This window comes from Emydura macquarii, unplaced genomic scaffold (genome assembly GCF_026122565.2).
Source record: "Emydura macquarii macquarii isolate MOO-44397 ecotype Brisbane River unplaced genomic scaffold, CSIRO-AGI_Emac_v2 contig_1254, whole genome shotgun sequence".
Classification (NCBI taxonomy): Eukaryota; Metazoa; Chordata; order Testudines; family Chelidae; genus Emydura; species Emydura macquarii.
The window spans coordinates 4,222,952-4,246,496 of record NW_027131391.1 but is presented as its reverse complement, the minus strand read 5'-3'; the positions used below and the strand labels follow the sequence as shown (position 1 = coordinate 4,246,496).

Here is a 23,545-nt window from a genome sequence, read left to right as displayed (position 1 = left end):
AACATCTCAAGACTCTTGTCTCCCAGGAAAATGTTTGCACAAATAAAATGAGTCCAAATGCAAAAAGGCCTTGGTTATGCAGGTGGATTAGCACAACTCTCCCCAACGCATTATACCTGTCCTGTTCTGCCCTGCCATTCAATTCTACAATTCCATGGCAGGAAATGTATTACAAGATAAGGAGAAATCTCTCCCCTCCAGCTTGATATGGTAATAGAAGTGGTCATGCTGCCCCATAGAATCGTAGGACTGGAAGGGACCTTGTGAGGTCTTCTAGTCCAGTCCTCTGCACTTATGGGAGGATCAAGCATTATCTAGACCACCCCTGACAGGTGGTTGTCTAACTTGCTCTTAAAAATCTCCATGGATATAATGGATATAAACTGGACATCAGGAAGTTGAGGCTTGAAATTAGACGAAGGTTGCTAAGCATCACAGGATTGAAGTTCCGAAACAGCCTTCCAAGCGGAGCAGTGGGGGCAAAAAAGCTAGCTGGCTTCAAGACTGAGCTTGATAAGTTTGTGGAGGGGGTGGGATGATGGGACAGCCTAATTTGGCAATTAACTGATCTTTGACTACTGGTGGTAGATATGCCCAATGGTCTGTGATGGGATGTTAGATGGGGTGGGTTCTGAGTTACTACAGAGAATTCTTTCCCGGGTGTCTGGCTGGTGAGTCTGGCCCACATGCTCAGGGTTTAGCTGATCGCCATATCTGGGGTCGGGAAGGAATTTTTCCCCAAGGCAGATTGGAAGAGGCCTAGACGGTTTTTCGCCTTCTTCTGCAGCATGGGGCACAGGTCACTTGCTGGTGGATTCTCTGTACCTTGAAGTCTTTAAGCTATAATTTGAGGACTTCAGTAACTCAGTCATAGGTTAAGGGTCTATTACAGGAGTGAGATTCTGTGGCCTGCGTTGTGCAAAAAGTCAGACTAGATGATCATAATGGTCCCTTCTGACCTTAAAGTCTATGAGTTTATGTTGTGAAGCAATATATTTCCCCATGTATACATTAGATATTGTAGAGGAAAAATAGAGAGAAAGAGAAGGACCTTCCCACTGAGGAAATTTAGGGGAAGAAAATGGAACAATGTTTTTTGTATGTGATTTTCTGCATTCTCCTTGCAGTTATTATACAGCCAAGTCCTGAGGCCCTTACGTGGGATCTACTCAGGCAAAGCGTTTACTGAAGCCAGTGGGAGATCTTACTAAGCAGTAAGCCAAAATGATGTGAGGGCAGGATTCAGCCAACAGAGGCTTGTCAGAACAAGAGCTTTCTCCTGGCCCTGCAAACTCTCTGACTGTTTGATCTCGAAAGCCTGAACCATGCTATACTTTCACATGCGAATGGCCACCTGAGAGACAATAGGCTACCCACAAATCACCACCTCTATTGACTTCTCTGCGTCTCAGAAATGAAAAGATCCTTGACAATAACGTCTTGAAATCTTAGCTGTTTCTTGCTAAAGCCATGGCACTGTGTGAGGCAATCATGGTCCTCACATTAACAGCCTTTGTGAAAGGCCAGGTAAGTCTTTCACACGATGGAAGTCCATTTACGCTTGTTTCGGAAATCACGTACCGGGCATCATGTCTCACAAACACATTTTAGGAATTCCAGTTTGAGATCCATTGCTGACTCAATGGCAGCTCCCGCTGGACCCTGCTGATGCAGGCTCAGGTGATATGTGGGGGAAGCGGAACTAGCAGAAGCACAGGAAGAGAGGGAATGCATGTAACCTGTCTCTGTCTGATTGACTAGCCAAGGCATGCTGATGCTTTGGAAAACCCGTATGGCTCTGATGAGTGACTGGGCCTGAAATGTAACAGCTAAACACAGAACTGCACGAGTAGGGCAAGGGTTATCCAACTTCTTCCGAGTGTGAGTCACACTGTAACACAGTCACTGCCTCCGCCACCACATGAGCCACTCTCTCCCTCTGCCCCACTCCCCATCCCACAGGCCTCCCTCCTCCTCATCCATCACTGCACAGCCTCCCTCTGTCTTCACCACACCCCATTCACCAGTGCTCGCTTTGCCACTGAACATTCCTTCCCCCTGGCGGCTGGTAGCTCCCGTCACCCCAGTGGCTACAGACTGTAAGGGCAGCCCATTTCCTCTTCCTCTCTGTCTAGCAGCAATCTCAATGGAGGCAGCTAAACCGGCTCCACCTGCTTGTTTCCAACAGCTTAGCCAGGCTCCAGGACTCTCACCCATAGGAGCAGCTGGTACCAAGGAAAGCCAGTGCCATAATCACACCACCACCTAGCTCTTGTATGGCACTTTCCCTCAGCAGATCTCAAAGCACTTTACAAGGGAGGTAAGTATCCTTAGCCCCATTTGGCAGATGGTCACCATGTGACCAGCCAGCCCCCAAAGCATCGCCAGCGCGTGCTCCATGTATCACCAGCAGTCCCTGGACCACAGTCTGGGAGCAGCTGGGTTAAGCAGACGCTGCAGTCCTGCCCCAGCCCAAGAGCGAGAGCACCGTGGGACTGCTGCCATTGGAAATGTCCAGACGGGATGGGGGTGACGGACTTCCCTGTTAATTCAGCACCACTCTCCTCCCCCATCCAGCCCAACACTAAGGGGCAGCATGACTGGCTGTCTCGCGTAAGGTACTGGCTGAAGGAAGAGCTACAGCATTCGGTGCGGGAGAAGAGAACCAGTGGAAATGCAAGGGGAGGGCAGGAGCCTTACTCTGCCGACTTCCAAAAGTGGCCGGGGTGGGAAAGGCGGCGGTTCCGCTTTGGCAGTTTCTCCAGCATCTCCATGAGCTTGGTGAAGGTGGGTCTCTCCTCCTGGTCATACGCCCAGCAGAAGAGAAGGATGTCCTGCAGCGTGCAGAAGAGAGACAGTGAACAACAGAGCCAGCCCTCTCCCCACACTTCACTGGGACTGCAAACCCCCCGTCAGAGGCTGGCCCGAGGCAAAGCCCTGGATCCCAACCCCCGGGGGCTTTGGGGAACTTTGCAACTGCCCCCATCTTTATGATGGGCTGAAACAAACTCACCACCACCCACAAGCTCCCACACTTGGACGAAGATCAGAGCTTGATGTGAATTCTCTAGCTTGAGCCCCATATTCTTGCAAAGGACGGGTGGGGCAAGCAGTGGAGTTCACTCAAAGGAGCACATGCCACTTCCCAGACCCTACAAAAGGCTGGGTGGATGCAGGAGGGGCTGAGCAGCAGTGTTCCTGTCCAGAAGGGGAAGGGATGCACCCGGCTTTGCTGCTGGAGCCCTGCGGCTTTCCCCTTTATTCCCTCTACTCTCAACACCTTCCTCCCTCCGCCCAATAAGAGCTGCATGGGGCCCACCACAAATAGGTCAGGTGGGTGCAAAGGGCTGGTGTGGAGTGACATGAGGCACCCCTTCCCCTGCAGGCACTGCACGAGCCTCCACCACCCTAGCCGTCTCTTCTGGCTGAGACAGCAGGAAGAGAAGTTAGATCCCAGGACAGCACACCAGAGCATTTTTTTCCGGGCCACCGCCACCCCAGCAAAGGTGGTTTTTGGAGACACGAGTGGTTCCTGGCTGCATCACAGTGGAAGCCCCCAACCCCGCTCCTAACATCCACAGAGGTGGCACAGTGCTGCATGACGTACCGATATCTCTTTCCCCATGCCGATCTGGCTGAGGTTGGGCTTCATCCCTCTTCCCACTTGCCATATTATTGCCTCTGCCGGTTGCGTCTTGAAAGGCCACTCCCGGGCGTGCAGCTCGTACCAGATAGTGCTGTGAGGAGACAGTAACACTGGGACTTAGAATGACATAAACAGCAGAGGGTAACACTCAACATTGGACCCAGGCCACAGTCTCTCCCCCGCTAGGGCCATTCCTTAGTCGGCATCCAGGGTATGCAAGACAGCATCTCAGAGAAGGCATGTTCTCACCCCACCACGACCACCTCCTATGTGGACAGCACCTTGTACCCAGGGGTATCAGGGCCATCCACGAAGGTGAGTATTAACTCCATTTTACAGATGGGGAAGCTGAGGCACAGAAGCCAGTGACTTTATCAAAGTCATATGATAAGTTGCTGGCAAACTCTGAATGAAAACCCAGCTCTCCTGACTGCCAGCCCCATGTTCCAATACATTGCCTCCCATTTGCTAAGTCCTTCTATGACCGTCTCATCTTGATCTGCAGGGATTTTACACGTGAATGTAACTCTCTTTACCACGAAAAGGCCCCCCTGCCCTCCCTAGCACATACTGGGCCAGATCTTCAGCTGGCGTAACATTGGTGCAGCTCCATTGATGTTGCTGGGGCTACATCCATTTACACCAGCTAAGAATCTGGCCCACTGAGAAGAGAATAGGCCTCTTTGATGGGAGGCACACACAGACTGCCTAGTAAGCCTGCCCTTCAAATGGGAGGCTCCTGCAGCGTTGCGAGAGTGGTGGAACCTTCTGCCTGGGGAGCAGCGTAACAGCTAATGCAGGGGGTAAACATGCCTTACAGCTGCGAGGGGGCCTTTTTCACATTCACGCCACCTGTGCCAGCTGGAGCTGGATGCAAGCTCTGCAGAAACAGGAGGGAAAAGCATTTGCTTTTCCATTTTTTCCCCAAAGGGAATTCAGTGCTGGGCCAACAGCTTCAGAGGCAGATATCTGGTGTGTAGACTGGACATTCTGCAGCAGCTTCCTTTCCAGTCAACAGCCGAACTGTCGTCTCAATGCAACGTGGCCATGAATAGCACAGGCCGCGTAGTTAACTTTGTGTGGAGTTTCATTTACTGTGCGCTGCTCCAGCATTAGGGGTTTTCAATGTGCCGCAGATGTTCATGTTAATGGAACTGAACTGTGCCGTCAGGGGGAAGCCGGAAATCCTGGCACCTGAGTAGGGGGCCAGCTGGGCCATTTGTCACCTGGGGAAGCACAGGCGGTGGGCTTTGGTTGTGGAAGAGACATTAAATCCCTTTTATTAAATGAAAGCTTAAGGCTCAAATCCTCACATCTGGCAAAGCTGAGCTAAAGACGAAGTTGGTTTGGCTTAAAACCCCGTGTGCCTCCCCATCCCTGTGGCTTCCACGAGCCAATTCAACCCCCAGCATAGCTTCGAGTGGCCACTAGCCTGTGCTAAATTCTACCAGCTTGTAAGGGGCCCCAGGTGCCATTATACCAGTGCACTCTGGCCTCACCCTGCACACTCTGTGGTAGAAGCCAGCGTTCTCCCCTCACTCTCCACCCCCACAACGGTGATGGGAGAGGAGTTCTGAGCCATCTCCCTCAGATTTGCAAGAAACATCAATCTTCTGCTTCAGAAATGCTCAGAGGCGGACAGCTCTGTCCATGGGTATTGTTCTGCTTCACATTTCTAATATTCACCGCGAGATGACTTGAGAGGGAGGGGGAAAAAATTATTGTCCGTGACAGCAGCAACCGCTGCACCATGCAAAATATCTTCAAGGGAAGGAAGGAAATACAGCCTGGCGTGCTTCAGCTCTCAGGTATTAATTGAAAACCAGAAATCCATCAAGTCCAACGGGAAATGCGCCTTGACAGGGTAATGAGAGACGTACTGAAAAGCATCAGCCAGCGTGAAAGGAAGATCTAAGTCTCCTTGGACATCACGCCCTCCCCGTTACCCCACTGAGATTTCCTCTCGCTCACAGTAGAGCTGGAGGTGGAGTTCCAAAGTTGTGAAGTATCACAAGACAGATGGGCTCCTGGTTCCTGCTCCACCAGCACAGCTGTCTCCTGCTCCTGAGATGGAACTAGTGGGAGGGGAGGGCATGAAACATCAGCTTCTCTCCCCACAGCCAGCTGCTTCCACGTCTCACTGCTGCTCTATGACCAGAGACAGCCTCCAACATAACTTCCAAGAGGAGATGCATTCAACAGCTGGCTCTCCCTTCAACCAGTTGTCTGCTCTCTGCCCCCTCTGACATCCAAACTTATTAGCTGGTGTCTGGAGAATGGGATTTTATGAAAAAGTGACTTTTTCATGCTTTTAAGTGGACTCTTGGGATTAATTGACAGGTTTCTTGGGGAATTGTCGTCTGCACTGTGCTAGTATTGCTGGCCTTCAGGCCCTGAATGGGTTTGTTTTGAAAGAGTGTGCTTAAGGAAGGAATATTTCACTGGGATCAGCGTTGCTGGCTGCACACAAAGCGCTTTTTAAGAAGGGTTCTCTTGTTTCTGCGTCTACTGAACTTTTGCTTCATCTCTTCTTCTATTTTGTTGTTGTTGTTGTTGTTGTTCTCATATCACTGCTTGAGAACCAAAGTTCAGCAGCACCAACAACAAATGCCAGAAGCTCTCTTTACATCGACTGTGTTCAAGGCACTAGAGTCTAAAGATAGGCTTGGGGACAATGCAGGTCTAGCTACATATTTCCAGTCTGCTAACCACCAGGTCTAAATTCCCTGCTGACACAATCCAGGGCAGCTCAGAGCCTTTGGCTCCAGGTACATCCACCATGGCTCAGTCCTTTCCTAGCAAACTGGACTAGTTACTTTAGGGGAATAAGTGGATTCCTCTCTGAAGACAATGGTGGTAGCTACCTGCAAAATGGAGGCGAGGCAGGTAGCAAATCTGCTGATGTATTTACTAAGAGCCTGATCCTGAAATCCTTCTATGCATAGAAGTCCCATTCTCATCAATGGGAGTCGTGTGAGCAGAGGGGGGGCAGGATGAGGCCCCAGGTTTGGAACTCTTGAAGGTTTATAGCTTAAAGGATCCTTGAGCCGTGAATAATAGAAACACAAACCATTCTAAAGTTGTCTTGACTGAGAAGCCTGCATCTTTACAAAAGGGGAGTAGCAATTTTATAAAATATTTCTTGCTCCGGAACTGTGCCAGTCTTGGGGTTTCAGGGAAGGGGCAGTTCCAGCTGGCAGTATCCAGTAATTGAGAGACAATATTGTCTGCTGGATTGGATACACCACAATTAGAGGAAGAGGTGCTGTCTACCAATGGTATTTCTAAGTGGCCTGTCACTGTGGTATGTTAAGTGTAATGGTATCAAAGGCCTCAATTTTTGAAAGCATCCATTAATTTTGGATTCCTGTTTTTAGGAGCCCAACCTGACATGCTAGATCCTAGTTTTCAGAGGCGCTGAGCACTCGCACTCCTTACAAAAGTCTATGGGAACTGCTGGCGTTCTTTGCTGCTGAAAACCGAGCCCTGGCCATATCAAATTGGGCCCCCTCCAAATTAGTGGCTCTAAATGGCTTGTATCCCCAACTTTGCTCCCAAAGGAACAGGAACCTGAGACACTGCAGTGGGGGTCTGGAGTCTTTCTAACGAGTTCTCAGACCTGAACTGGTTCTTGCATTAACCAGCTTGATAAAGATTGTGCATTGTCTGCGGTGAAGGCAAAATAAAAGAAGTAGGCTCAAGCAATGCAATTTAAATAGGGGGATAAAAGTGTCTTGAAAGGCTGAGTCGAAGAGCACCATCACACAGGCAGCTGTACTCCTGCCAGCTAAGCCGGGAGTCATGACTGATGGACAGCAATTCCTTTTTCATAATTCCAGTGATGCAAAGCAGTTTTCAGATGCAAAGATTGCAGCTGTCCATCTACAGAATGCAGAGAGGAAGAGGCTTTTCAGAGACAATGTTCAGAAGGACCTTTCTGAAAACTCATTTTCCAGAGTTTTCTTTCCACATCCTAGACCACATCCTGAAGTTGCCTCTTATTTTGATGGCTGCAACCTGCTTTAATTAATTTGTTTTTCTAAGCAAGATTTTCCCTTTCACAGATCTGTGTAGGGTTATTCCCTTAATTATAGGAGTGAACCTATAACATTAATTACTGCAGTGGAGCTGATGGCATCTCTTAGCTTTCTGACACTTCACACTGCTAAATTGATTGATTTCAGTCCTTATTTTTCCTCCTTTTTGATGTAGCACTTCTGCAAAGCAAGGTCTTAATCACACTGATATTCTGTATGTTTCTTCATAAAACTTTGTCTACGCCACAGTCTGTTCCCAGGGACTAGAGATTAGATCCCAAGCAGCAGTGCAGATATGTGGGATCACAAAGTGTCTCCCATAAGGCCAGCCAGTATAGCCCCAAGCAGGATCATCCCTGCATAGAGGAATGAACCACAGGGGTTGAGGTAGCATAGCAGTGCCTACACTACCCTGGCTTCCTATGGCTCAGTGGAAAGGGGCCATGAAGGCTTTTCCCCGTATCCTGGTAATTCTCAGTCCCACATCAGCTGGATCTCTCCAACCACCAGTAACTCTAGAAGAACTAGAACACCAGCCAAATCTGGGGCCAAAGCCAGAGTGCTGTCAGTTATAACAGATCCACTGAAGTCAATGACACTAGCTGAGGATCTGCCCACTGATGTTTACCAAAAAGAGAAGAATTAGTGCTGTCCTGCAGTATGCTGGGGAAAGGGAGTAAAAAGGAGTCAGAAATGCAATGCAGTCTTATCAAGCCTTATGAGTATTTCCCTTTGCTGCCATTTTTTGTCCTTGCGAGATAATTTGGTCCCAAATTCCATCAGGAAAAGAATTTGTGAGCCAGATCCTCACCTGGTGTAAGCTGGCAAATCTCCATTGAAACCACTTTACAGCAGCTGAGAATCTGGCCCAACATTTCCTAGCAGCTGAGAGGATATTACGAACCAGGAAGAGCAAAAACACTGACAACTTTTAAAAGAAATCGACGGCTGCTTTAAACAAGCGAAGAGCTCTCAGATAATAACTTTAAGTCTTAAGCAAATGGCTTTCGCTTAGTTTGATAAGATCCATTAATTACTTCTCTTTTTTTTTTAATGCTAAAGTTACACCAAAAATGTACTGATTTAATTACTGCATTTTTTTAATGGAAATATCTCATCAGATAACAGTTTCGCATAAACTAATCATTGTATTCTGCAAATCTTTAAGATGTCAGTCAATATGGCACAAAGGAAAATTAATCCAACGGATAAAACCTATAGTCCTATGTCCTCCTCAAGGAAGATTTTATCAGGGAAATAGTTAGACCACTTTCACAAAGAATATTTTCTTTTAGATAAATAGCATAAATGATTAACTGGTGCACTGGATGCTCCAACTGGAGGAAAAATTGACCATTTACTCTATTCTCAGTCATTTAGCATTCCCGCTCTCTCCTGTCTGCAGTTTTAGAGCAAAATTCTAATGATTTATAAATAGTTCTAGATTATCTAGCATGGAGGTTGGTGTCTTTAGACTATTCAGAATCTAGAATTCTGCTCAGTTCTCCTACCCTATCCCATCACACGCAGTCAGCGGGGCCCTCTTAAATGTTTCATCCGTGTTCACATGATGAAGTATGTATAAGGGAGAGATGGGGCTGGACCCAAAACCCCACAGTTAAAGGTGGAGCTAGTTTTCTGGAGGTGGCCCCAGTCATTAAGTGGAAGTTCTGAAGTCTGAAATCGTTGGGTTTCAAATGGGAACTTGCCTCAAGCTGGGGCTGGCATTTGGATTTATGGTTTCAATTCAGTCCACTGGAGACAAGGGTCAGCTCTGAAATCTGGATCTGGATGATGCAAGACCCCACAGTTTGGAAGAAAGGGTTAGGTTGCAGTTCATCCCTGCTTTAGTTTGGTCAGTGAGATTGCTCCAGCACTCCCCATACCAGCAGTCAGCGTGCTGCAGAGTGCGGGCATGGAGACGATCTCCTCTCTCATGCAACACGGGGAATGGTGTTTCAAGGGGGGCAAGGCCACGAGGGTCACACACCTGGCAAACAAATATTTAAATGTTTAAAAAACGGAGCTGGGTTGCTGTTGGGCACACTTTAATCAGTCTCGTCTACATTTGCTGCTCCCAGATTATGATAGCCCTGCTCCCCCTTTTCAGACTACTTTAAGCACTGGCAGGGAGAAGAGGGAAAGAATCCTTCATGCTGACCAAGTCCTCAGGGTGTAGGGCAGCCAGCTGGCAGATGCTATATGATCTATAGGTTGCAGAAATCCTCTGTGCATTCTCCAAAGTAGAGCTGATGGCCAATGGATCCATACAGTTAGTGGATGGAAACAGCCATCCTGGATTGGCCTGGTGCAGCCACGTCCCCGGCCTTTCCACAAGCCCCTCACACGTATGCACTGGGCTGCTCTGTGGCACAGAGAATTACGTAACTACTGCTGCAATAAAATGGATTCCCTTTGGTTCCGTTTCACTTCCCTCCCGTCATTCCTGCCCACTTTGCAGTAGCACCGCAACACTGTGGTAGGCGTGGGCTCCCCTCCCAACCACAAACTCCTCTCCTCAGAGCCAGATATTAGTTTGGGCCCACAACAGGACTTACCCAAGTGCAAAAACATCTGAGTGCTTGGAGAACGGCAGCTTGTCCTCTTCCGTGTCGGGTGAGAGCTGGCGGATGATTTCCGGGGCCAGGTGGCATAGCCAGCCATTCTGGATCCGCAGCTTATTCTCCCTCCTGAGGAGACAAGAAGGCAATAACGAGTGTGTCACTGAGCTGCCATTTCAACCAGACCTCCCACGAGGGTCACTGACCATGAGCTGATGAACTGGGATAGCAAAGGACTATGACTGCACAGCCTCGCTGCATCGATTCAGTCCAGAGACAAGCCAGGTTTATCACTCTGGGTCAACAAAACGGTTATTCTGGGCTGGGATCTATGTTCTAACTCCTCTAAATAAATCATGAGTGGAAACAAAATGAGTGACCTCACTTTTGTCCCTAGTGAATGTTTGGCCATCTCACAAAACAACTATACGATGGGGCACAGGTCCTTGCATGGGATGGTAGAAATGGAGACATATAGCTCAGTCAGGATTGAGATTAGTCAGGAAAGTTGTGTGAAGAAACCTTGCATAGTGCCTGCCCTGCAATCTCTCAGTGCTATGAGTTCTTCACATCAACGGCTGTCTCAGAAATCCACACAAGCAAAAGGTAAAACTTTACCCAGCAACAAACTGTATTTGGAGTTAGCACTACTGAAGTCAATCCAGGTAGGATCAGGTCCTAAAACAGAACAAAGCAGCTAGGGATAAGCAAACGAAAGGCTAGATTCTGATCTGTTATGCTGGTGCAATTCTGGAGTCACTCCAGTGACTTCATCAAAGGGCCTCCAAATTTACACTGCTGTAACAGAGAAGAATTTACCCAGCAAACATCAGACTGTGCGAAAGAAAAGACACCCTGGAATTTCAGGCAGTTATTATGGCAATGCCTGATATATACATAATATATGCCTATCACAGGAATGGGTGGGTGAGGTTCTGTGGCCAGCAATGTGCTTGGAGCATGCTAGATGAGCATGGTAGTCCCTTCTAGCCTCTAAGTCTATGAGTCCATACAAGAAATAAGTCAGAGAAACACCAAAGAGCAATTCTAGCAAGTGGCTTCCTCATTGACCCAACCAGTTTTGTACAGAACGTAAAAAATGCAACCAAACCACAGAAAAGACCTTTACATGCATCCACTGCAGAGCAACAAGGCACTATATTACAAAAGGGAAATCTGCAGGAAATCTAAATAGAGCAGAAACGTCCAGATGGACAAGTGAACTAGCGAATCAAGGGGAAAAGTCACATTATGTTTGAAAGCTGGGAGAAGAAGAAAGGAGTTTTTGAGGAGAGCTATTTCAGTTTTATTAGCAATATAGAGCTAAAGTTTTCATTACTGAGGAGGGGAGGTGCCCATACAAAGGCCATTCATTTTAATGGGAGTTGGATGGCTAAATTTCTGAACTGGCTTTGAAAATCTCACACTATATTTTTATTACCGATACAACAGATTTGCGCACATATATGTGTGTGTGTGAGGATCCACAGATATGCCCAGAGTCATCCAGTACTGCAATGCCAAAGTTAATTGTAGGCCATTTTGCCCCTTCTTTTTGTAAACATTATTCTTGAATAGATGTTTTTTAACTTAACACTGGCAGCAGCTCTCAAAACGCTGTATAAATGGGTGGGGAAACATTATTATCTCCATTCTGCAAATGGACAAAAAGAGACACCAAGGTGAAAGACGAGTCTTGTTACTGCACATTGTGCCCTGCACCGCCGATGATGACCCATAACACTGGTGCGATACAAATAATAAGTAAAGGTAATAACAGTAAAGTGACTTGCCCCCAGTCACCCAGCAGGCAGTGCTGGGACTAGAATGCAGGTCTTTTAAATGCCAGGCTGGTGTCTCACCCACTGAACCACACCAGTTCATGCAAGGCCTAATTCATGACCACTGTGATCCATTGGTCTCCAGAGTCTCCGCTCCAGCAATAACCTTTATGTCACTCGCTGGCTGGCCTGAAAGGACAGATCACAATCTGAGCTGGCACAAGGAGAAAACACCGACCTCCACAGCCTTGCCTAGCACTCAGAACATTAACATTCATCGCTCACGTCCCAGCAAGGGCACAGCCTAGGACCCAGAGCTCAACCTTTTCCTTCCCTAGAGTCCTGTTCATTAAAAACAGATGCCACATTACAGTGAGCAACAATCCCCAGGGAAGCCATCACTGACAGCAATTAAAGTATCGTCAGTTAATAAAGTGAACTCAGGTCAGCATTTGCAAGCAGAGGGAACTGCACAAAGCTCCGACTGTCTGCTTTGTGACTACGTCTCAGGGAAGTCAGGCGTGTGGCCTGGGAGCTCAGCAATAGCACCTTGAGTTACCTTGGTTGTGTAAAGTGACCTGGTTAGATGTGTATCAATGAGCTCAGCTCCTTTATCACTTTGCTGGATGGGGCTGGGAGCATCATGCACGAGTTTGAATAGGTGAAGCTCAGAACCTTGGGAGAAAGGCAAGATTTAGGCGGCTGCTAACTGAAGACGGGGAACTGGAGGCAGCCTCACTACTTTCTTCTAGGAGCAAGGTTGCTGCAATGTTGCCTGATCGGTCAGACGAAAGGACCTCAGATGCTCCAGCTGGAGTGTCGGGGTTATGGCAGGAGATCATCATCAACCAGTTCCCCACCTGGCAAAAAGCTAGATTTCGTCTCAGAGCAGAAAACAAAATGCAGAAATAGTAAATGTTGACTGACATTTTCACCAGTAAATACTGACTTTCCCCATTTCTTTACAGCAGGATGCTAAGGGGAGCATTTTCGAAGACGCCTCCTAAACCATAATCAACCCACTCGTATGGCCCATCTCCATCTACCTCATGCACCCAGTCCAGTCTAAAGGGTCATTTGGCCCACAGAATTAACAATGAAAGCAGAAGTTTCTCGCTCCATATACTGATCTCCTCCTTCCAAGGCGATCACCTCTGTGCTTTCTAGCACAAGCTGTCGTACCATATACATGTTTTCACCTGGATTACTGTTGACCATAGGATCCTTGGGTCAGGGAATCTCTCTTGCTAAGTGTATTATAAAGGGACACCCCACAGAATCAATTCAAGGCGTCTTCTGCCTCACCCACAGGTCTACTCTCCACTTTTCTGCATTACCCAAGGTTCAGTTACCCGCAGCCAGCTCCCAACTCTTACAGCTCTGCCTGCTCCCCCACCCCTCCAGTCAATCTGCATGTGCTAGATTTCCATCCCTGTGTCCCACGGCTCTGCACAAATCACACATAGCCCCCCCTGCCAGCATGCAGTCAGGGTCATCTGAAACGGTAGCCCATTCTCACTCTAATTCCACTTGTCACGTCATGCTTCATTATAATTAGCTGCCCCAGTAAATGTATTTGCCAATCTCCTCGGTGACATTACTATTAATCCTGAGCCGCTTCCCTCACCAGCACATAGCCCAGGAATTTTGTTTCATCTTTAATCCTGCTTCCCACCTCATCTATCAGTCACATCCTTTATCTCCTCAAGGTCTCAGCTAATCAATCCAAATACATGACAATCACTTAGCAAACGGATGATATGAGCATGCCAGGTAGGTTGATTCCTCCTCCCTTCACCTTCCAGGCTGGAGCCTAGCAGGTGTCAGTCACATGGGAACGTTCCCCCGTCGACGGGCACCGTTCTCTACTTGAACCTGCTTCCCAAGCCACACTGGAGCTGCTCAACAAAGCCATCTCCTCAGCAAAGCCATGGCCATAAGGGCAAGTGTGCCTCCCCTCAGCAAGACGCTGGGCATAGCCAGTCAATAGCCCACATAGAAGGCTCTTCGGTTTTGGTTTTTACCAATTTTTTCCCAAACATTCGTCGGTTATAAAAAAGCCATCATTCACCTTTTACCGATTGTCACCCTGATTTTGGAAGTGCCGACTCCCCGGGCCCAGCTCCCTGCTCTGGAAGGAGATCTGCCATCTCTCCTTCTGGAGAAGGGAACCAGGGCCAGACTCCAGGGGATCTCCCCTCACAGAATCTCCCCCGGATGGCTCAGCACACCTGCTCAGAGGGGATGCTGGTCAGTGGCTGCTGCTCCACAGTCGGGGAGCACGATGGATGGGGAGCCAGAGCCCAGTGACAGGCCTGCAGGGAGCAAGTGGCTTCCTCAACTGCCACATGGAGACCATAGCCAATGGGTCCAGGGGCTGCTGCGCCCTGTGAGGACTGGGCACCCCATCCCCCACCAGGAACCTTGAAAGTACCAGGAACCCCTCATGCTCACTGCCCCCACATGCATACCGGGCACCCCAGCCTCTGCCCCCCACTGCACACCTCACTCCCTGCAGCTTCATTTTCTTTTACTGATTTTCACCCATCTTTAAACTATTTTTAATAAACTCTGATAAATGCCCAGGGCACTTGACACTAAATAAAACCAGAAAACGAAGGCTCTTCCCCACATGCCAGCCTGCGCTGAGGGCAGCTGCAGTAAAACATCACGGGAGGGACACGCTCTCAAGCTCGCGGAGCGGGACGCCTAACGGCAGAGAACGGCAATGGTTTGCTTTAAGTACAGTCGCCCTCAGAGATGGCTGGCCTGTTGGTTTTAAGGAAATTTCCTCTTTTCCCCACCCCCATTTCCTCCCTAGGTTACCAGTCAGCAGGGGAAAGGGGGCAGGCTCTGGGGACTCTTCTCGCTGAACTTCACAGCCCAGGCCTGTCTCTGCAAAGGACCCAAACCCAGCTTCACTCCCACCAGACTTGGGGATAATTCAGATTCAGACAGAAACTGTTCAGTTTGGACTCAACTCTCTTTTGGCTCTTTCCACCAAATCACTTCCTCTTCCTCCACTGGCCAGTCCACAAGGCACAAGAATGATAAACTCCCAGAGCAAACGTTGGCTCCTTACTTCCCTCCTCCTACTTAAGAAGTTAACACACTTTTGTGCGGCTGTGTATACAAAGCATGCACACAAACACATATACACACACGCAGGAATAGAGTTGCTTTTCCCCTTTCCTAGTTCTTTCCAGTCTTTACTTGCCTGCCTCCGTTTATGAGGCCTGATAAAATTCGGCCATTTGTTCTTTAAAATTCCCCTTCGCCACAAAAATGTGCCATTGTTATGAGGCAGCAAATGTGTGTTTATAGCAAGCTGCTCTTCCGAAGGCTGATTCTGATCCCAATCACACCAATGGACAACGGAAGAGACTCCGCTGAAGTCAACGGGTTTACATGGCCGTGAGCAAGATCAAAATCAGATACAAACTCTCCATCCTGCTTGCCCCCAAAACGCAGAAACACAACCCTCCCAATACAACATGTGAAGGGATATAGCTAAGGGTTCACAATAGCACAAGGAGCTCACACAGCTGATTACGTCTCTGCCATCACTCCAGAAACCTGACAGCTTCTCTTCACCTCCGCTGGGGGGGGAGCGCACCTTGGCAATCAATAGCACCAGCAATGCTCAGAGGCCTCCATGCTCCAGGAGTCAGTGCTCTGGTACAGAAAGGAAGCTTTCAACTCCCACCAGCGAGCTTCCAGGTTCTCTGCTGGCCCACATGCGCACCTCTTAATTACAAGTTGCTGTTAAGCACTGAGATCAATTAAAAGGCACAAAGGTACCCCCTGCTACTGAAGTCTTGCTCATAGCTCTTCTCTAATGGTGGGTGAGGCCGAGGGGAAAGAGACAAGCACAAATAATAGCAGGTGCACGCACACGCACACGCACACACTGGGCTCTGAAAAGCAAAACCTTGCAAATACAGCATCGTGGCTTCCTAAACAGGTTCTGCATCTCAGATTGTAACAGCTCCCAGGTTTCAGCCATTCCTTTGGTTTCAACTCATGGGGCCCCACCTCAGCTCTTCAGTCCAAAAACTCCAGACAAAGCTCAGTTGAATCCATGAGATTCCCATAGTTTTGGCACCTGCCTCTGGGCTCTATTTCAACATACATAGTGTTCTAAGACATCAGCCACCCAGGCAGGGGACGGAAGAACACCTCGTGTGAAGGTCTAAGGGATGGGCTACATTGGGGTAAGGAACTATCTGAAAAGAATAAGACAAAGCAACAATCAGAACAAGCTAATATGAGGAGGATCAGTTCTGTAACAAACCTTTGTAATCACAGCAGGGTTTGAACTCAAAATGTTTGCTCTGAGAGCACAGATCACTGCCACTTTAGCCTAATGAGTAAGCCCATTATCTGGTAGCTGTAGTAAGTTGTTATCTTCTAGTGGACCAGCCACTGAAGTGGAACATGGAACACAAGTTGCCAGTGTATTACATTTGCAGATACGGTGTGGAAAGTGCCAAGATAGCTGCACTCCTAGGACTTTTAAAGCTTTGGGAAAAGTTTGTGCTAAAAATTAGCAATGATCTAATTATGCAAGTGGTAAGAAAAACGCTCATCGCACAGTTAATCACTTAACTTGACAGTGGATACACTGGCAAGAGAGGTGAGGGATAGAAACCTGTGGCCCATTATCTCTTTCTTTAATCATTTGACTTTGAAATACTATAATTACAAAAAGATTAAATTATGCGGTTTATCTCACAGGTGGCTTTGCAATAAGGCAATAATTAATCTCAATAAATCTCTACAATACCAAGGGTTTTATTTTTTTAAAAATATAGGAAGAATTAAAAATATTACAATAAGTTGAATCTAAATTAGGAGGCACCTGAAGTGGAGTTTGCCTTAAACTGGCCTCATCTTAACTGATGGCAGCATAGGTCTTCTAGAGCTGATCACTAACAGAGACCAAGAGATCAGGGGAGGAACAATTTGGAAGTGACTTTGTTCTATGTTTCTTTGGCCTAGGTGAAGGGAACCAGATGTTGCAGCCCTGTTTGAACTGGTGCTTCTCATCAGAGAAAGGATCATCTGCAGGGACAGACCACAACAGCTGTAAATCAGGTGCATAAATAGAATAGTCAAAGCCACTTCTCTGGAGAACACATTGCTAAGGGGGAAAGTGCAGAGAACAGTTACCTCTGGGAGCTATGATGCCCACTGTCATATGATTTGTCTTCTTCTTAAGATAACACTGAAGCCACTGAGGGATCACCCCCAACATTCTGCCCCAGAATTCCAGTTGTTCTACTAATAACCCATGGGTCACAGTCTTAAAACCAGCAAACCAGTGCAACTGCCAAAGCAAGAGACAAAATCCTTCTCCTGAAGTTATCCTGAAATCACTCCAAACCCAGAGACGCACAGTCTCGGTTCTATGACATGGGTGATCCAGACTTAAATGTACCCAATGCAGCATCAGACAGCATGCAAAAATATTCCTGTGCCAGAATTATCAACACACTTTCCAAGGCTTTTGCTAAAAATGGAAAATTAGAAAGGAGTTGATCATTTGATTTCGTCTAGGACCCCAAGCTGTGAGGGACAGAACAGGTGAATCACTGCAACACGTAGATTCTTGGCTGGATGAAGCAGGATAGGTACCATGGGCTAAGGATAGAGAAGGAGGAAGTTCCAATCCCAGCTCCTCCCTTGACTCATTATATGGCCATGGACAAGTCGTAGCTTTTCTGTCTCAATACCCCACATGTAAAATGGGGACAATAATACCTACATGAGGGCTGTACAAATCACTGATTTTTTTGGGTCACTGACAGTTTAAAAAAATGAAGTTTTTGGAGGGTTAAAAGGAGATTTTGGGGGGAATTTTTGTCGCATCAAAAATTTGGAAAAATGTAGTGTTGGGTTGAACAGAACATTCAGCATTTTAATGAAACATTTCCTTTTTAATGAAAGCAAAGGAGGAAGAAGGGTGGTAGTGGTGGGACCCTCATAACCTTTAGCTCAGTGTGTGGGACATTCACTTGGGAAAGCAGGGACCCAAACCCGGGTGTCCCCATTCCAGGCAAGTGCCAGTGGCCTACGGTTTTAAGGGGCAGGAGGTAGCACCACCAACACCTCCTGTCTTGTGAATGGTGACAAGCCAAAATCTCTTATGAATCTCATCCCCCTTCCCTCCCAGAAGATGGGACGGGAGATGCTAGCGACAAATGAATTTGTGGAGGACTAACTCATACAGCAGCATTTCCAGCACACCACAGGGTTTAGCTGTATCCTACCTGCCTGCTTGCAGAACGCCTGATATTCTGAAGAGCCCAAAGTCTGTGATCACCACCTTCCCATTGTCATAGAAAATGTTTTTAGACTTGAGGTCTTTGTGCAGGATCCCCTTCGCGTGCAGGTACCCCATTCCCTGCAAGAAAGGAGAGAGAAGGAACTGGCAGAGAGGCACAAACAACTGGAATAGCGTAATCCCTGAGGAGAAAACACCAGCTTGTGCTAGCATGCAGCATGGTTACGGATGGCTTGCAGCACCGTCTCTGTACGGACCGAATGCAAGGAGAGGGGAAGGAATTTCAGACACAAGTGATCCTTCATTTCCAGTCAGCGTGGCTGGTCCAAGCGAGGGGTCCAGGACGGGTGGGAGCAGACACACTGATATCGTCCCTCTGCTTGCAAAACGAAATGACAACGGTGAGAGAAAACCACATGACATCATTTCATCCCTAGGCCTCAGCTCCTGCCCCGCACACAGCCCTGGGGCGGAGCGCGGCAGGGCGCGTAGGCCCGTTATGCTCTAGTGCGAGCATGAGCAGGGAGCAACTAAGATTTCAGATAGCCCAGATCCACTCAGCACTCCACAGCTCACACCTGCACCCTAAAGCTCTACTCACTGGGAGTGTGAACCCCCAGCAGAGCTCTGCCCTGGGGGCACAGGGAACAAAACCTCTGCACTGGCTCCCCCAAAGCGGCATGCTCCCTGCACAGTGCTGCTGCACCACTGACCCTGCAGCCACGGCCACGTGCAGCCGTGCAGAGGGGCAAGCTTCACTTGTTACTATCTGCTAAGTGATGACCCTTGCCCATGTAGGGGCAATGTGCAGCTGCCTTGCCTCAGGAGCCATTCTGCCTTAGGTGGCCACAAGATGTCCAGGCACACAAGGGAATGACTATTCCCAGCGCTGCACAGGACTCGCTGTCTGACCTCAGGCTTGTCACTTTGCCTCTCTCTGCCTCAGCTTCCCCATCTATAAAATCGGGATGACTAGGCTAATCCAGGAAGTCACAGGGGTGCTTTGGGAATCGGTTCATGTTTATCACGTGTTTTGAGATCCTTGGCTGGATGCTGCTCCAGAGGAGAGACATTGTATTATCATTTATGGCTCTTTGCTAAGCTGGTTCCAACTTCATCATCCTGATTAATTCATTATGCCGAAAAAAATAACAGCATAACAAATAGCGTTTACTTTCTCCCAATCCTCTGCTGAGACACGGATGAGGATGATGAATTTTGTACTCATTTTCTTTTCGATTTGGGGAGCTGGAAGGTAATAATTCAAAGCTTTCCATCCCTACCACCATCATCCCATCTGAATCATTGATTCATGTTTCCTAATTTCACCCCAAGATCAGTCTAGAAGTAATTAGAAAGAATTTCTAATAGTCTAGCCATCACAGCAGTGGAGGAGGCATGGAAAGTCTTGGTTTACCTTTGTCCCCTATTGAGAACTATGTGGTGGATAATTATAATTAGCACCAGTGATATGAAGAAGGGAAGGGACGGGAGATCAGAACTTGCCTGCAGGAAGCATGTTCAAGATGGTCAAACCCAGCCAATGACTGAGTTCTGCTAGGCAGGCGTCTGGGCTGCGATGCTAGGTTGCGCTGCAAATGTCATCGTGTTTGGAAGAACTCACACTCTGAAGCCCGCTCTCAGGCAGTGCCTACACCAAGGAGCTTATGCTGGCATAGCTGTGTCAGCCTAGCCCCCTAATGTAGACTCAGCCTACACCGACAGAACACAATTTCTCACAATACAAAACACCAGGGGTCACCCGATGAAATTAATAGGCAGCAGGATTAATACAAGCAAGAGGAAGTACTTTTTCACATAACACACAGTTAACCTGTGGAACTCCTTGCCATGGTGTGATGGCTGAAAGTATAACTGGGTTCAAAAAAGAACTAAATAAGTTCATAGAGGTTAGGTCCAATGGCTATTAGCCAAGATGGTCAGGGACGTGACCCCATGGTCAGGGCAATACTAAACCTCTGACTGCCAGAAGCCAGGAATGGAAGATGAGGTGGATCATTCCAACGGCCCTGTTCTGTACAGCCCCCCTGAAGCTCAGGTGCTGGCCACTGTTGGATACAGGATACTGGGCTAGGTGGACCATTGGTCTGATGCAGTACAGCTGCTCTGATGCTATGTTCTAAGGAGTTTTTCTGTCTGTGTAGGAACAGCACCTCCCTGAGTGACGTAGCTATGTTGGTCAAAGGCGTGTTTTTTTCACACCCCTGACCAATATAGTTCCATCAATACAACTTTTCAGTGTCGACCAAGCCCCAGAGCACAGGTGGCATGAGATGGCTGGTCCCATGGGAAACCTCCAGTCATATAGAGACCTGGCACTTGAAGAATCCACAAGCAGGACTAAAGAAGGAGGAAGTTGCTTCTCCATTAAACAGTCACTATTCTGCCACCCACACACCAGGTACACAGCGGGTTCCTGCCAAGACATGAGTTTTTTTGTGGTCTACTGTTTAGAACAGAGGACAGAGTCAGGACACTTGGGTTCTATCCCAGTTTCTATCAGGGACTTGTTATTTGACTTTGGACAAGTCGCTTCTGTTTTCTGTACCTCAGTTTCCCCCGCTGTTGAACAGACACTCTCCTAACACACACAGGCTTAATTCCCCAACAACTGCTAAGTGCTCCAAGACCCTCTGATGAAAGACACCACAGAAGTGCCAAGTATTTTACCTCAACAACACAGCGATTATTACCGGAATTACAGCTAAACCGGGACCCTGCAAACCCTAACCTACAGAGTAATATTCTACACTGGCTGTTTTAAATGATTGTTACTATCGCCGTGGCAAAACACTAAAGGGGAGAAAAGAAATTAATTTGATTTGTTTTTATTGCAGTAGCACGGAGGAGCTCCCAACCAAGATCACTCTGCTCAGCGCTGTGTGCATGCAGGCTCACACGCGCACACACGCATGCACACACACACAAGATTAACTATTATGTTAGTGACAATGAGATTCCAAATGGCCCTTATAGTAGAAGTTAATAACCTTAAGCGAGCCATCACCACCTACGGCTGTTCATTACAGACCAAATTCACCAGGGATATTTTCAGCCAAACTTCAGCCAAAGTCTGTGGGAATTTACCTCTGCAAAATCTGAGTCAGGACCCAGGGATATGGACCTGTAAGGTTTATCCTGAAGCACTGTGAAGGCAGCTGGCCTCTCTGACACAGCCGCTGTGCGAGATGTTCTGACTCAGGGTTTTGTTCTGTACTCAAAAAAAGGATGAGCAGTTTGGGCGAAGGGCTTTGAAGCTGGGCTGGGCCACCAAGCAGTGATTTCCTGGTGTGTTTACAACAGCAGAGATCCTACGATAAGTCAGTGTTTAGTCACTGGGTGTGCCTGCCCAAGGGTCATTCTCTCCTTGTTGCTTCGTGCCTCCTATGTGTTTATGAAAGAGGGGGTAGCTCTCAATGAAAGGAAGAGGTGGCTTTGCAAAGCGTTATACATAGCCTTGGCTTTGGCTACAAGTTTCCTGTAGGAAAAGCACGTTGCTGTGTACGTAAAACTTCAGAGGACCTCGTTTGAACAGACCATTGTCGTATTACACACAGGATGTGCTATTTCAGATACTTCCTAAGCTCAAGGACAGGAACCTGCATCGGGGGCCAAACTCCCCTCTCAGACACACACTCAAACCTGCCTGGGAGTTGTGCATGATGCATGAGGGGAGGACTTGGCTCTTTGTGATTTGTTTCATTCGGCAGCAGGGTCAGCTCAGTCAGTGGTTGCAGTTTAGGAGGAAGGAATTTATCCAACCTATTGCTTAGGATATTTCTCTAAAGCTGGAACAAGCCCTGGGTAGCCAACAGCATCTTTGCCACCCCGCCCAAATTCTTTACCTCTCCCCTACATCTTTCATCCCAGATCCCACATCACATACACTAGCCCCTCGCCCCCACAGCCTGTACATCAACAATGAGACAAGCATCCTTTGCTAAGTACTGAATTAATTGTCACAGGCGTCCTGTGTATATGAAAAGTCAGCTCCCCCTGCTGGCTCAGCTTTTTAAACGAATTAACCCGAGGTTAGCTAGGATCACATTATAACAGGAACCCTTGCACCTAATAATCCAATAAACTTAAAGGATCTTCAATCAAGTAAGGCGACTAAAAGGATAGAGGCATTCAATTACTGTGACCGATGTAGTGCAGTTAGGGATCCCTGGCTAGTCTTACTCCGAGCTGCCTCTCCTCCCTCAGTCCAGGCTGCGCTGAGTCTGGCTTGGAGATGGATGCCTTGGTGAAATGCTGGAGGCGCAGCAAAGGCCCGCACTGAAAAACATGCCAAGCTCGAAAGGTTTGGGGATATGGCATGGGATTTCCCGTCCTTCTCTAATCCAGTGTGTTTAAATGGACGTGTCTGGGAAACTCCATTTGGGGTAACAAGCTGTGTGCTTATCATTTCTATTGATGATATGACAAACTTTATATTAACTTCTATTGTCCAGGAGAGGGCTGGGCAGTAGAGGACATACATTTCTGGAGGGAAATCTAAGACTGGGAGTGAGTTGGGTTCACCCTGCGGCATATGGGGATTGGCTCTGCTTTGAGCAGGGGGTTGGACTAGATGGCCTCCTGAGGTCAACCCTAGTATTCTAGGATTCTATGAGAACTGAGGCTGGTAAGAGCCAAGGTGTGGCTGGCTGGCTGCAGCACACACAGACAGAGCTGGCAGTGACCTGCATGCTGGCGGCTGTTTGTGAACTCATTAGTCTGGATTGTACCCCCAATATATCACAGATGCCTAATCTCAGAGATCCAAATGTAGAATACACGGGCCTGCGTGTCAAAGTGAAACAAGCCACTAAGCACCCCAGCGGATGAATGGAAGGAAGGGAATATCCTGATGGAATGGGAGCAGAGATAAAAACAGGGTCTGAGAGACTGTCCACAAATGTTAAGTGTAGTAAGAAAGAGCCATTGAGGCACACTAAGGATTTAAGAGTTAATATATTTAGCTGTCACTGTTTCTTTCTTCACAGAAGAAAATGTTCTGCAAGATAAACAGGACTAGAGGACTACCACATACATGCAGTGCAGCCCGGCTAGCACAGTGAGAGGAAACAATGTTAGTATTTCCTGACTTTTTGTGATTTTAACTGTGTAACTTCCACACTGCACCAGAGGCAGCCGTAGCTATAGACAAACCAGGCAGCTGTCTGGGGCAGCAAGGGCAGCTGGGTCACACTTGAGTGGTGCTGAAATCT

General features: G+C 47.8%; 1 protein-coding gene across 1 annotated transcript in view; it reads right to left on the bottom strand.

Moving 5' to 3' along the window:
- Positions 1-2,696: 2,696 nt before the first annotated feature.
- Positions 2,697-23,545, bottom strand: part of KSR2 (kinase suppressor of ras 2) — a 242,708-nt gene continuing 221,859 nt past the window's right edge. The window contains exons 16-19 of the mRNA XM_067550125.1: positions 18,298-18,431; positions 10,242-10,373; positions 3,608-3,737; positions 2,697-2,834 (exon numbers count right to left, since the gene is read on the bottom strand). Of these exons, the coding sequence (XP_067406226.1) occupies positions 2,697-2,834; positions 3,608-3,737; positions 10,242-10,373; positions 18,298-18,431 (534 nt within the window). The remainder of the gene's footprint in view (positions 2,835-3,607; positions 3,738-10,241; positions 10,374-18,297; positions 18,432-23,545) is intronic.